This window comes from Thamnophis sirtalis, unplaced genomic scaffold, assembly GCF_051295495.1.
Source record: "Thamnophis sirtalis isolate CommonGarterSnake01/CBP01778 unplaced genomic scaffold, rThaSir2_p1.2 scaffold_1, whole genome shotgun sequence".
Classification (NCBI taxonomy): domain Eukaryota; kingdom Metazoa; phylum Chordata; class Lepidosauria; order Squamata; family Natricidae; genus Thamnophis; species Thamnophis sirtalis.
Genome location: NW_028261381.1, coordinates 5,204,715 through 5,217,314, shown reverse-complemented (window position 1 = coordinate 5,217,314; position 12,600 = coordinate 5,204,715). Strand labels below are relative to the sequence as shown.

The 12,600-nt window shown below is 40.2% G+C and overlaps 1 protein-coding gene across 1 annotated transcript in view; it reads left to right on the top strand.

Moving 5' to 3' along the window:
* PARD3B (par-3 family cell polarity regulator beta) overlaps positions 1-12,600 on the top strand; it is a 587,816-nt gene that overhangs the window by 89,690 nt on the left and 485,526 nt on the right. The window contains exon 3 of the mRNA XM_087706906.1: positions 11,979-12,150. Within this exon, the coding sequence (XP_087563032.1) occupies positions 11,979-12,150 (172 nt within the window). The remainder of the gene's footprint in view (positions 1-11,978; positions 12,151-12,600) is intronic.

Sequence of the window (12,600 nt, the reverse complement as noted above, 5' to 3'; positions counted from 1 at the left end):
AAGGCAAACTAATATAAAAGAAGACCTTCTATTAAATTTTGTTAGTAGTTCATATTTTGTTGTTTATTAGATTTAAATGTTGCCATGATAATCTGTGCCATCCTAATCTGGTATTAAATTAACATTTTATGAAATTTTATTGTGCAGCCACATTATGCTGCTAAAATACATTCTATCCTATATCTACATCTTTTACTCTGATCTGTTTCCAATGCAGCCCGTAAAAAGTATTTATGCACTTGGATAATTTCATGCAAAGATTTTGTTCATAATAATGAGAATATATTGAAGGAAAATGACCTAATTTTATATTTAGTTCCAAGTATGTTTAACTAAAGCTTTATCTTTAATGAGACAATTTTTTCTTGACATTTTTTAGACATTTTTATTTTTAAAATAGAGTTCATTGCAAGTTTTAAAGCAAACATGAAAACGAACTCAAACTAATAGAAAATGGAGAGAAAAAACAGAAAAAAAAGTGCACTGAGAAAGAATAAAAAGAAATAAAAAGAAGCTTTCGTTTTTTTCTGGAGCAAATATTAAAATGATTACAAACTTATCTCTTACTGTATATTTACAGCAAAAAGCTCACATTATTATTATTATCTATTTTTCAGTAATCATCAAAACCAGAAGTCGTAAATGCATTTTTTTTAGTTTCATGCAAACAGTCTATAAGGGGTTTCCAGTCAACCATAAATGTAGATATTGTCATTTCTCTGATCAAGCAAGTTAAATTAGCCAACTCTACCAACCAGTCTTCTATTGTGAGAAACAATAGTGTCAAAGCTTTTGACTTCAGAGCACATAATAATCTTGCTGCAGTTGTCATATGTAAAAACCAAAATCCATCCGTTTTTACTAGTTACTTCTGTCCCAAGAGAAAAGTCCCAAATTTCAGTGATGCTGAATTAAAATTTTCTGAATAATATATCTATTTGTAGCCATTTTTTTTACTTTTTGATTTGATTTGATTTGATTTATTTGCATTTCTATGCCGCCCTATTCCCGGAGGGACTCAGGGCGGCTCACAAACCAAAATAGGGGGGGGGGGAAACAATGGACAACTACTTCAAACAATTTAAAAACACTCAACAACCACACAATTCGAGCGGGGGGGGGGAAATCCGTCAGCCCCAGGCCTGTCGGAACAACCAGGTTTTAAGGGCTTTGCGGAAAGCCTGAAGGGTGGTGAGCGTCGAATCTCTACGGGGAGCTCGTTCCAGATATGTCTACATTTTTTAATATGTCTACATTTTCTGGACATTTTTGATAGTGTCTAAAAGGGGATTATACCTAAATGATCAAATTGAATTCAATAATACATTGTTGCAGGGGGTGGGTTGCTACTGGCATTACCGCCGTTCTGGCGGGCAAAAAATTCTGTGTGCGCTAGCTTCACTTACGCGCACACCAAACGTGTACTCTGCGTGCGTGCACATTTGCACCTAAAAAGGTCTGCGCATGTGCATAAGATTAGAAAAGGGAAAAGATACATTTCTATGCATGAAGATTGTTCTGCTCATGCGCAGAACCTAAAGTCAAGATGGCAGCACCAGCGCGAGTCACTACCTACTTGTCCAAACCGGTCCGAACCAGTAGGAGCCAACCTCTGCGTTGTTGCTATCTATAGATTTGGATAGACGGAATTTACTAAGATTTCAGACAAAATCTATACAAAATCTATATATTATAAATGAATGTCTCCTTTTCAGCTATATTTTTCAGAATATAAAATACAAATATTCTGTTTAGGCTACAAGAAAGTTGCATGTAAACTCTGGTTTAATCCTTTTGTTATGTTCTGGAACGAGCTCCCTGTTGAGATCCGGACCCTTACTACCCTCCAGGCCTTCCGCAAAGCCACCAAGTCCTGGCTGTTCAGCAGGCTGGGGGGAGCTGCGAAGCATCTACTTCCACGGAAATTGTGAATGTTGGTTTTGTTTTTAATATGTTGTCTTTGTCTCATTTTCCCCCTTTCCCTTGTCTTTTGTGAGCCGCCCGGAGTCCTCCGGGAGTGGGCGGCATACAAACAAACAAACAATCGAACAAACAAACAAACAAACAAATAAAAACAAAGTTTGGGGAAAAAACAACAGTTTTTTTTATATTGGAAAACTGAGGTAGAATTTGGAGGGTGCGCATTAGTTCAATTATTAAAATGTTTCCAGCTTGAGCAGCTGTAACATAAATATGATTTGTGAAGCAGTATAAAGTAGCAATAATTTTTGACATTTGGAATTGAGGCCCAACCACAAGCACTTCAATTCTCCCTTTATGTATAGAGGATTTAGCAGATAGTTTACAAAATAATATGACAACTCTTATTTATAAATAGTTATTATACATCTAGACCAATTAAGATTACTTGTCATCCATGTCATATTGCCATAATTTTAAAACCACAATTCAACAAAGATTTTGTGTATATAACGTATTGGGGTACATTGAGTAAGCAGTGTGTTAGGAAGAAATTTAGGGATTTAACTAATTGGTTGAGTTATGATCCCTAATACAACCCGAGATCACATGACACAGTTTTCTCTCATAGTACGTTCCTATTGCCTATCTGTTATCTCTTAATTTTGTTCTAGAGAATTGATTTAGCAATAGCAATAGCAGTTAGACTTATATACTGCTTCATAGCGCTTTCAGCTTTCTCTAAGCGGTTTACAGAGTCAGCATATCATCCCCAACAACAATCCGGGTCCTCATTTTACCCATCTCTGAAGGATGGAAGGATGAGTCAACCCGGAGCCGGTGAGAATTGAACAGCCGAACTGCAGAACTGCAGTCAGCTGAAGTAGCCTGCAGTGCTGCATTTAACCACTGTGCCACCTCGGCTCTAGGTGGTTTGATTTGTTTTTCACACGGTCATATTCTTTTGAATAACATGCCTGTGAAGTGGAAACTGATGGGGTCAAAAGAAATGGACATTGCCAACTTTTATAAACACAGAAAGATTACTATTATAATGAGCTGAACAACTGATCTCTCTTGAAATAATTGAATAAGCATTTTTTTTTATCACTACAAGTGTCAACTGAAGGACAATATATGAAAGGGGCATTTATATTTAACCTTCATTTGTTTCTTTATCCTTTACAGTTTGGTAAACTGAGTTAAATATAAATAAATTAATTGCCGAATATAAGATAAACACATAAATTAATGTAACACCCCTGTCAGTGATTATTCATGTAAATGATTTGCTTTCTTATTCTTTTTCTTTGCAAATACTGCTTTCACTGCTATTAGAAGTTCATTTTGATTTCTGGATGGCATTGTTACCTGTGTGTACTAGGTTGAATCCTTAGTTGCTTTTTGTATCTCAATGTGGCTTGGTCTTATAGGTCCTGTGCCAATAGAGCAACAGGAGTCCCACCTCCAGTGTAATTTAGCTACCTTGGAACGTTTGATCACTGTTATGGCCCAGCAGGAGCCGTTGGAGCTGCCACCAGACTCCGACAGCGAGGGGCCCTCTGAGTCGGCTTTGGAGGATGTGGAGGATCCTGGACAGGGTTCTGACTCTGAGCAGGGCGGAGAGAGGCTGATTGGCCACCAGGAGGCACCTGACCCTTGGACCAGTGGGGAGGAGACAAGGGAGAGTGAGCCGGAGGCCAGCAGTGAGTTGTTCCTGGATGCACGCCATCGAAGAGCTACTAGGCGTCAGGAACAATTACGCAATTATAGGAGGTGATTGCACTCAGCTGGTGGTCATCAGGCTCCTCTCCAGAGTATAAAAAGCTACTTGTGCACACGCCCCTCTTTGCAGAAGTCAACACGGGATTGAATGTCGGAGGATATTAATGTGAGCTTGGCAGGCTGGATTGCTGCCAAGCCTTATCTGTGTATATTGCTGCCTGAGTTTGTCTGAGTTGCTGCCAAGGTCCTTATCTGTTTGTTCTGCTTGGCTTTCAGCCACCGAGGTTTTGGGTTCTTGCTATTAAAGTACATTCCAGTTAAGCTTGTCTCAGCATTCGTTACTGGACGGAGGAGGGGGTCAGAACAGATCACTTTAGAGACAATGCCAAGAAATTTCTGCAAACAATTGCTTTTTTCTGCTGTTCTTCCAATTTTTGCTTTATTTCTTTTTTTTCCTGCCATATGTGAGAATCCAACATTCCTGTTGAGTAGAATTTCACTCACAAGGGCTCCTGTTGTTTTAAGATATGTGGGAGGATCTATCTTGTTTGAGAAGTGATCTTGATTAACCAAGATACGTCTGAGTATAATTTGTGCGGTGAGCAGGTTTATTAATAATGAATCCACATTACAAAACTCAATGTACTGGTTTTGTGTACTGATAACAATAATGTGTCAGTCAGTGACTGATAGACTGTTATTTGCTATATGGAAAAGGAAATACAAACTCAAATCTTTAGAAAGATGCACACTACTGGATATAAATGTGCCATTCTCTTTATTAGCCCCAATATGATATGAATCAGAGGACTGCAAGTAATTAGTAGTGCTGTTTTTCTAAGTATGTATAATTTATTCAATGATATCAATTCAAGAGGCCAAAATAATTCAATATGTTTCCCTTCCTTATTTCATGTGCTACATAGAAAAATATTTTTAAAATATCTGTAAACATATAAGTAAGCTATCTTAAGTCTTTTTAATTAGTATATACTGCCATTTTGGGATCTGACTTTGATTTATAAAGGCTATTATTTTACATAGTGAAACCAAAGATAAAGCTTGTTTGGAGTATTCACAGTTTCACTTACTTGAAACTGAAAAAAACAGATTATTAGTATGAAGTAGCATGTGGAAAACATATTTTGGAGCACTTTACTACATATGTAGAATATATAAACAATTATTGATTGATTACACTTCCTTGAAAAATAAAAAAGCCTTGTGACACATAATATCATGGACCATCAGAATCTAGGACAAAATCATTATTTTGAAAAGGAAAGCAGAAATTATATATAAAACAATTAAAAATAATGGAATTGTTGTAACAGCACAATTCTTTCGTATTTTCTTAAAGAAACTCTAGAAATTATGTTATATCTCCCCTATTCCTCCAATCACTCTCACTGTTTTAATTATCTAGTATGTTCTTAAGAGGTGAAATACACTTTTTTTTTAATAGCAGTACTTGATTTGATGAATTTAATTGCATGCAGGTTTTGGTTGTATATGTTGAAACCACTTTTCCTCCTCCATTTCCAGCTCTAGGGATTAAGAAAAAAACAAACAAACTAGGAGTATTTTTAAAGCAGTAAACACGTGCAGTTTTGTAAACACATACACTTACTTAGAAAGAGATTAATAGGATTCTTTTTGCCTTTAAAAACTAATTGAAAGCTAATCGTTTTGAAATGTTTGAAATCAGCTGATATAAACTAATTGCCTTGATTTACAATTATACAAATATTTAAACTCCAATATTTCCCTTTCCCACTTAAACGGGTTTATTCATTTTGTTAAAATGTTACACTTCGAGGTATTGTTGTCCGTGACCTGTCAAAACCACGCCCGTCAAAACTGCGTCGCTGATGTCATTAACAGGGCGACAACAGCCAGCGCGGAGAAAGAAGGGCGCTTTAAATAGCGCTTTGAAAGCAAGCCGATTCAACTTAAGGTACCCTTAAGGTAAGGGTTAGGTTTAGGGTTAGGTTTAGGGTTAGGTTTAGGGTTAGGTTAAGGGTTAGGGTTAGGGTTAGGGTTAGGTTTAGGGTTAGGTTAAGGGTTAGGGTTAGGGTTAGGTTTAGGTTTAGGGTTAGGTTAAGGGTTAGGATTAGGTTTAGGGTTAGGTTTAGGGTTAGGTTTAGGGTTAGGTTAAGGGTTAGGTTTAGGGTTAGGTTTAGGGTTAGGTTAAGGGTTAGGTTTAGGGTTAGGTTTAGGATTAGGTTTAGGGGGGTTAGGTTTAGGGGTTAATTTTAGGTTTAGGGTTTACAGCGTGCTTCTGTCTCCGCGCTGTTGTCGCCCTGTTGATGACGTCAGCGACGCGGTTTAGTCGGGCGCGGTTTTGTCGGGGAACCATTGTTGTCCTGTCATTTATGATCTTTCATTTGCTAATGGCAACCTAGCCTGTCGACACCATTCGTATTATCTAAGCCCATATCTATTTGCCATTCTCCTGCATTAAAAATCTTTGCTGCATAGGACTTACTCTCCTGTTGACTTCAATGAAATGGAATCCCCCAAGCCTCCAAGTTAGAAGATCATGTAGATACTCTGTCTTGGCCAGGCTCCTCTCCAAATGTGGAGATAGGACTCAAACTCTCATTTTCCCCCCTCAGATGATTTATCAGGGTTTTTAACAGTAAACTCTGAGATTAACCCATTTGTGAAGTTTATTTATTTATTTGATAAATGTATATGCTGCTCATCTTGTGGTTCATGTTGACTCCAGATGGCAAGGTGGCGCAGTGGTTAAAAGCAGCACTGCAGGCTACTGCTAGATCAGCAGGTCAGCGGTTCAAATCTCACCGGCTCAGGGTTGACTCAGCCTTCCATCCTTCCGAGGTGGGTAAAATGAGGACCCAGATTGTTGGGGGCAATATGCTGACTCTCTGTAAACCGCTTAGAGAGGCCTGAAAGGCCTATGAAGCGGTATATAAGTCTACTGCTACTGCTACTGCTATTGCATAAAATATTAGGCGTTCAGGTTGCAGAATACTGGGAAGGTTGTTTCTGTTTCCTTAACAAAAGTACCCACATTATGGAAGGTGGGGAAAATTGGCTCATGTGGGAAGTTTTTAAGAGATGAAATTGGTCCTATAAGTCTAAGGAAGCCTTAAGTATCTATTCTATGCTAAGACCTTCCTCTCCTCCAGGGGTGGGTTTCAGTTGGGTACAGTCCAGTACGCGCGTACCGGTGCCAGAAATCCGGTGTGCATTTGCATAACGGGTCCTCTGGAGGCCCCGTATCGGAACGGTCCCTCCCCTGGCTTTCCCCCCTCTCTATCCCCCCCGCCCAGTCACTGCTCTCTCACTCTTGCCCCGCCCGTCTGCACCATGCTTGCCCCACCCACCCACTTCCTTTGCTCGCCCAGCTGGTGGGGCTGCAGCCGGCAGGCCGAAGGGACATCAGAAGCGAGCGGTAAGTGAGCGTGTGCCAGCCAGAATACCTGCCTAAAAGCAAAATGCCTTTGGAAGCTGGGGCTGCCCCCTCCCCCTCCCTTTTGCAGAAACTCCTCTTGCTGCAGAATTGGGACCACTCCGTCTTTCCTGGCTTTCAGCTTCACTTGTCCAGCAATATGCCGACTCTGTAAACCTCTTAGAGAGGGCTGAAAGCCCTATGAAGCGGTATATAAGTCTAACGGCTATTGCTATTGCTATCCTCTCTATCTTCGAGAGCTGCAGGCGGCAGGGAAACGAGGCTTCTTTGCCAGCCTCCCACCTGGCAAAACAGAAATTTTTGCCAACTGGAAGGTATGTCTGTGAGAGGGGGGGGGGGAGAGAGTGAGAAAGAAAGACAAAGAGTAAAAGAGAAAGGGAGGGAGGAAGGGAGAGAGAGAGAGAGAAAAAGAGTGAGACAAAGATAGAAAGAGAAAGAAGGAAAGAGAAAGAAAGTTGGAGAGAGAGACAAGAAAGAAGGAAGGAAGGAAAGAAAGAAAGTGGGGGAGAGAGACATAAGAAAGAAAGAAGGAAGAAAGGAAGGAAGTGGGGGGAAGAGAGACAAGAAATAAAGAAGGAAGGAAGAAAGAGGAAGAGAAAGGAAGGATAGAAAGGGAGAGAGATATACAAGGAAGGAAGGAAGAAAAAGAAAGAAAGAAAGCGGGAGAGAGAGACACATGTAAGAAAGAAAGAAAGAAAGAAAGAAAGAAAGAAAGAAAAGAAAAAGAGAACTTACGATCACAATTGAGTGCAAAATTTTGGTTGCTAAGCAAGAACGTTGTTAAAGGAGTCTCACCACGTTTTACAAGTTGGTCACTCCCACCCGGCCATATGACCGCCAAGCTGCTCCCACAAAATAGGCCACACCTACAGAATAGGTTCTAAATTTTTTTGAAACCCACCACCTGCTCCCCTCCATCCCACAGGTACAACTTAACATTTTGAGTTTCGTGTTCAGCATTGGTTTGACTCTGCCTATGTAGAAAAATAATTATTTTGGAACACACTTAGCTTCCATAATGTTCTCTGAGTGAATATACTTTGCTCTCTCTTCTGTCTGCAACCCTGCTGCACTTTCCAATCTGTTCCTGAGATCCCCTAATCCTCCAGAGCAGATGTGGAAGCATGGAGGGGTTTGTTTTAGTGGCACCTGCCTTTGCATTAGCAAATAGATATACTTGGAAACAATTCAAAGAGGGTTTTTCACTCTCTCTCGATTGATTGCAAACACCCTGAAGTTTGTGACTTGGAAATCAGTAAAGCTTTAGCTGATTCTAGGTGAAAACATTTTAAAAAAACCAATACTTTCATCCAGCATATCAGGGCTTTGGCTAGGATACTGGCATGTAGATGGTTTCATTCATACTTGCAGTAAATATACTTCCATAATATCTTGCAATTACTAATATTTTATTTGATTTTGACTAATAATTAGGGAGTGATGTTATTTGCTTCATATTTTCAAGACACTGTGTGCTTTTTAGTATTCATTACTTAAAAGTAATCTAACTTCCATGCAAAATCCTCATCATTATTTCATTTATAAACGAATAGCAATAGCAGTTAGACTTATATACCGCTTCATAGGGCTTTCAGCCCTCTCTAAGCGGTTTACAGAGTCAGCATATCGCCCCCAACAACAATCCGGGTCCTCATTTCACCCACCTCGGAAGGATGGAAGGCTGAGTCAACCCTGAGCCGGTGAGATTTGAACAGCCGAACTGCAGAACTGCAGTCAGCTGAAGTAGCCTGCAGTGCTGCATTTAACCACTGCGCCACCTCGGCTCATGAATTCTTATATTTCATCATATATTGAATTATTTTTATTTGTATTACTTTTATAGCAATAGCAATAGCAATAGCAGTAGACTTATATACCGCTTCATAGGCCTTTCAGGCCTCTCTAAGCGGTTTACAGAGAGTCAGCATATTGCCCCCAACAATCTGGGTCCTCATTTTACCCACCTCGGAAGGATGGAAGGCTGAGTCAACCCTGAGCCGGTGAGATTTGAACCGCTGACCTGCTGATCTAGCAGTAGCCTGCAGTGCTGCTTTTAACCACTGCGCCACCTTGGTAACTTTTGTTACTGACCAGAAGAAAGATCCAGACTACAACAATTAAGAGTTTATGTTTTAATTCCTTTTTTTAATTCCTTTTTGCTTGTATTAATTGTAAGCTAATTTAGGGTACTACCAGGGGTGGGTTTCAATTGGTTCGCGGCGGTCCCCGCGAACCGGTTGGTCGGCGAACCCGGAAGTAAGTAACTTCCGGGAATGGCGAAGGGCCCACCCGCCCGCGTTCCTTACCCGGTTTTGACGAGTTCTGCGCTTCCACGCATGCGCAGGACGCATACAGTGCCTGCGCGATCCTCCAGGAGCAGCTGGACCATCACACAGACGCTAGTACGCATGCGTGCACTGCGCGCGTGCACGAGGACGCCACCGGCCCCGTTCCAACTGAACCGGTTGGAACGGGGCGAGAAACCCACCCCTGGGTACTACCCTTGTCAGAGAAGAGAAGGACTTGATAGAGAAAAATGAACCATCACTGTATGAATTCATTAGCTCTAATTTTCCCTAGTTTGGATACAGAACAATATATCTTGATACTATTAATATACTTTTAGGTGGTTAAAAATCAATTCCTGTCTCTTGCATCAGAAGAATAGGATTATTGGACTTTAAATTTCAGGCAACTCAGTTTTAAGAACTGTTAGGAGTTGTGTTTAACATTATTTGTGTCACTGGTTACGTGACCCGTCAAAAGCGCGGACGACAAAAGCGCGATCGACAAAATCGCGCCTTTGACGTCATCACAGCGCGACGAAAAAGATCGAAAAATTCAAATAAAAATTAATAAAAATTAAATTAAAGCAAGCCAATTCACATAAAGGTAAGGGTTAGGTTTAGGGTTAGGGTTAGGGTTAGGTTAAGGGTTAGGGTTAGCTTTAGAGTGTTAGCGTTAGCGTTAGGGTTAGGTTAAGGGTTAGCGTTAGGTTTTTCGTTACTTTAACGGTTAGGTTTAGGGTTAGGTTTAGGGTTAGGTTAAGAGTTAGGTTTAGGGTTAGGTTTAGGGTTAGGTTTGGGGGGCTTAGGGTAAGGTTTTCGCTTTATTTTTACATTTTTCGAACTTTTTCGTCGCGCTGTGATGACGTCACAGCGCGCTTTTGTCGAGCGCGATTTTGTCCTACGTGCTTTTGTGGTGGAACCACTGGTTACCCTTCGCCTGTAACAATGGCTTCAATTAGATTTGTAGCAAAAAAATATGAAATATTATTTCGATTCCTTCCTTGCTTCTTTTAATGCAATGTGATTATATATGATTAGAAAATAATTGTTTGCTCTTAATTGACGTGGTAACTTGAATTGTGTGAGAAGGTTTTTCGGTATTTGATTTTTTAAAAAAATCAATACTGTTTTATTTATGTTAGTGTGTTCTCTCTCTCTCTCTCTCTCTCTCTGGGTATGTCAGTGGTGGGTTTCAAAAATTGTTCGAACCTACTCTGTGGGTGTGGCCTCCTTTGTGGGAGTGGCTTGCCACCCATGTGACCAGATGGGAGTGGTTTGCCGCCCATGTGACCGGATGTGAAGATGCCGACGACACTTGTCAGAACCACCTTAAATTACCTCACACACAGCACTGGCATGCATAAGAATAGGATGTAAGCTTGTTTTTCAAAAGGCATCTTTGGTTTGCATTAAAACAACTTCAACACACGCAATGTTCTGATTGCGCCACAAACGCAGTAGTCATCCTTGCCTTTCACAGAGGCACTGAGTTTTATAAATATGAGCAAGATAGTGTAGAATAATCATATTCAAGGACCAGTGGTGGGTTTCAAAAAAATTTGGAACCTCTTCTGTAGGTGTGGCCTGCTTTCCGGGTCCACTGGTGGAACCTCTTCTAACCGGTTTGGTAGATTTGACAAACCGGTTCTACCGAATAGGTGCGAACTGGTAGGAACCCACCTCTGGGGTATGTGTATATCTTTTAGTGCTCTATTTTAGAAATCTTGACATATCTTTCTCTGTGTCTTCTGATATCATTTCACAGTTTGCCTAATTCCAGACATTTCAAGGTGCTGGTCTTCAGACTCCTGCATTGAAACAGCATTCACTCTTGTATCTTGTGACCCTAACAGTGGACATCTATGAGTGATTTTAGGGAGCAGTGTTTTCTCTGTACTAATGCTATGCCTATGGAGTTCCTTTTTCAGGGAGAAGTGTGTATTGTTTGATGTAAAAACCAGATCAGTTTGGTTTTGTTAACTGTTTATCTTTTATCCTATTTGTCTGTTCTTCTCTGATTTTGCTCCTATCTTAATGGACGGAGATCCTTTCTGTTTAACTGTTTATTAAATTTATAGGCCGCCCAATCCCGGAGGACTCCGGTCGGCTTACAGAAACAGAAACTAAGAGAAATTAAAAACTGATAAAAACACGACAAATTTAAAAAGACACAACCAGGGCTGGACTTCAATCCAGAGGTCAACAGCCCCAGGCCTGCCGGAATAGGCAGGTCTTAATAGCTTTTCGGAAGGCCATGAGAGTGGGTAGGGTCCGGATCTCTAGGAGTAGCTCGTTCCATAGGGCCGGAGCGGCAACAGAGAAGACCCTACTCCGAGGCGTTGCCAGCCGGCATTGTCCAGCTTTGCTTCCTTTGTGGGGTGGTATTTAATGATTTTGCTAGTTGCTTGATTGTAAGATAACATAAAATCACATGTTGTTTAAGATTAACTCAGGAATATTAACAGAAAAGGAGGGAAAGGTAGAAAACTCCAATAAACGTATAGCTCGCCGTGGATTAAAATGAAATAGTAATAAGGCAGTATGCCTCCTTGGAGGAATCCTATTCTCACTGTGAATTTTGTGTAAAATATTGCTTTATTTTACAGTTGATAGCCGTGTATGACGAACAAGATGCATTCCCCAAAGCTGATGACGCCAATGGTAGTTTAACAGAAGGCAACAGCCCAGATGCTTTTGAGACTGATGTAGCCACTCAGCTGGCGGCATTTCAACCTATTGGTGGAGAGATAGAAGTGACATCCTCGGCTCTGAAATTAGGTAGGTATTTACATTTTAAAGAATGGATTGTTAAGCTAAGACTATCCCTTATGATTTTCTTGAGTCTTCCCAAGGATTTATACGCACTAATAAAATATTCTCAATATGCTCCCTTCGGCATGGTAAAGGTGTGCAAAATCAGTAGTCCCACGTCAGTATCATTGCTCGATGCATCTGTTGTAGGAAGAGGACATATTTGGTAATTATCCTGGAGTTATTCCTAACTCTGCATTTCTTTTAGTTTAGATACTGATCTTAGCTTTCCATTTTTTAATCGAGATAATTTAAAATCTTTGACTTCCAGTTGCATTATTATTGGCAGGATTTATAAGGATTTATTATTTTGTTTGGTATCAAAGTACTTTATAAAAAAACCCCTAAAATAATGATAAAAACTAGTATATTAATTGTTTAATTGCTAAAAATTATTGAAGCTTTGTAGCATATATA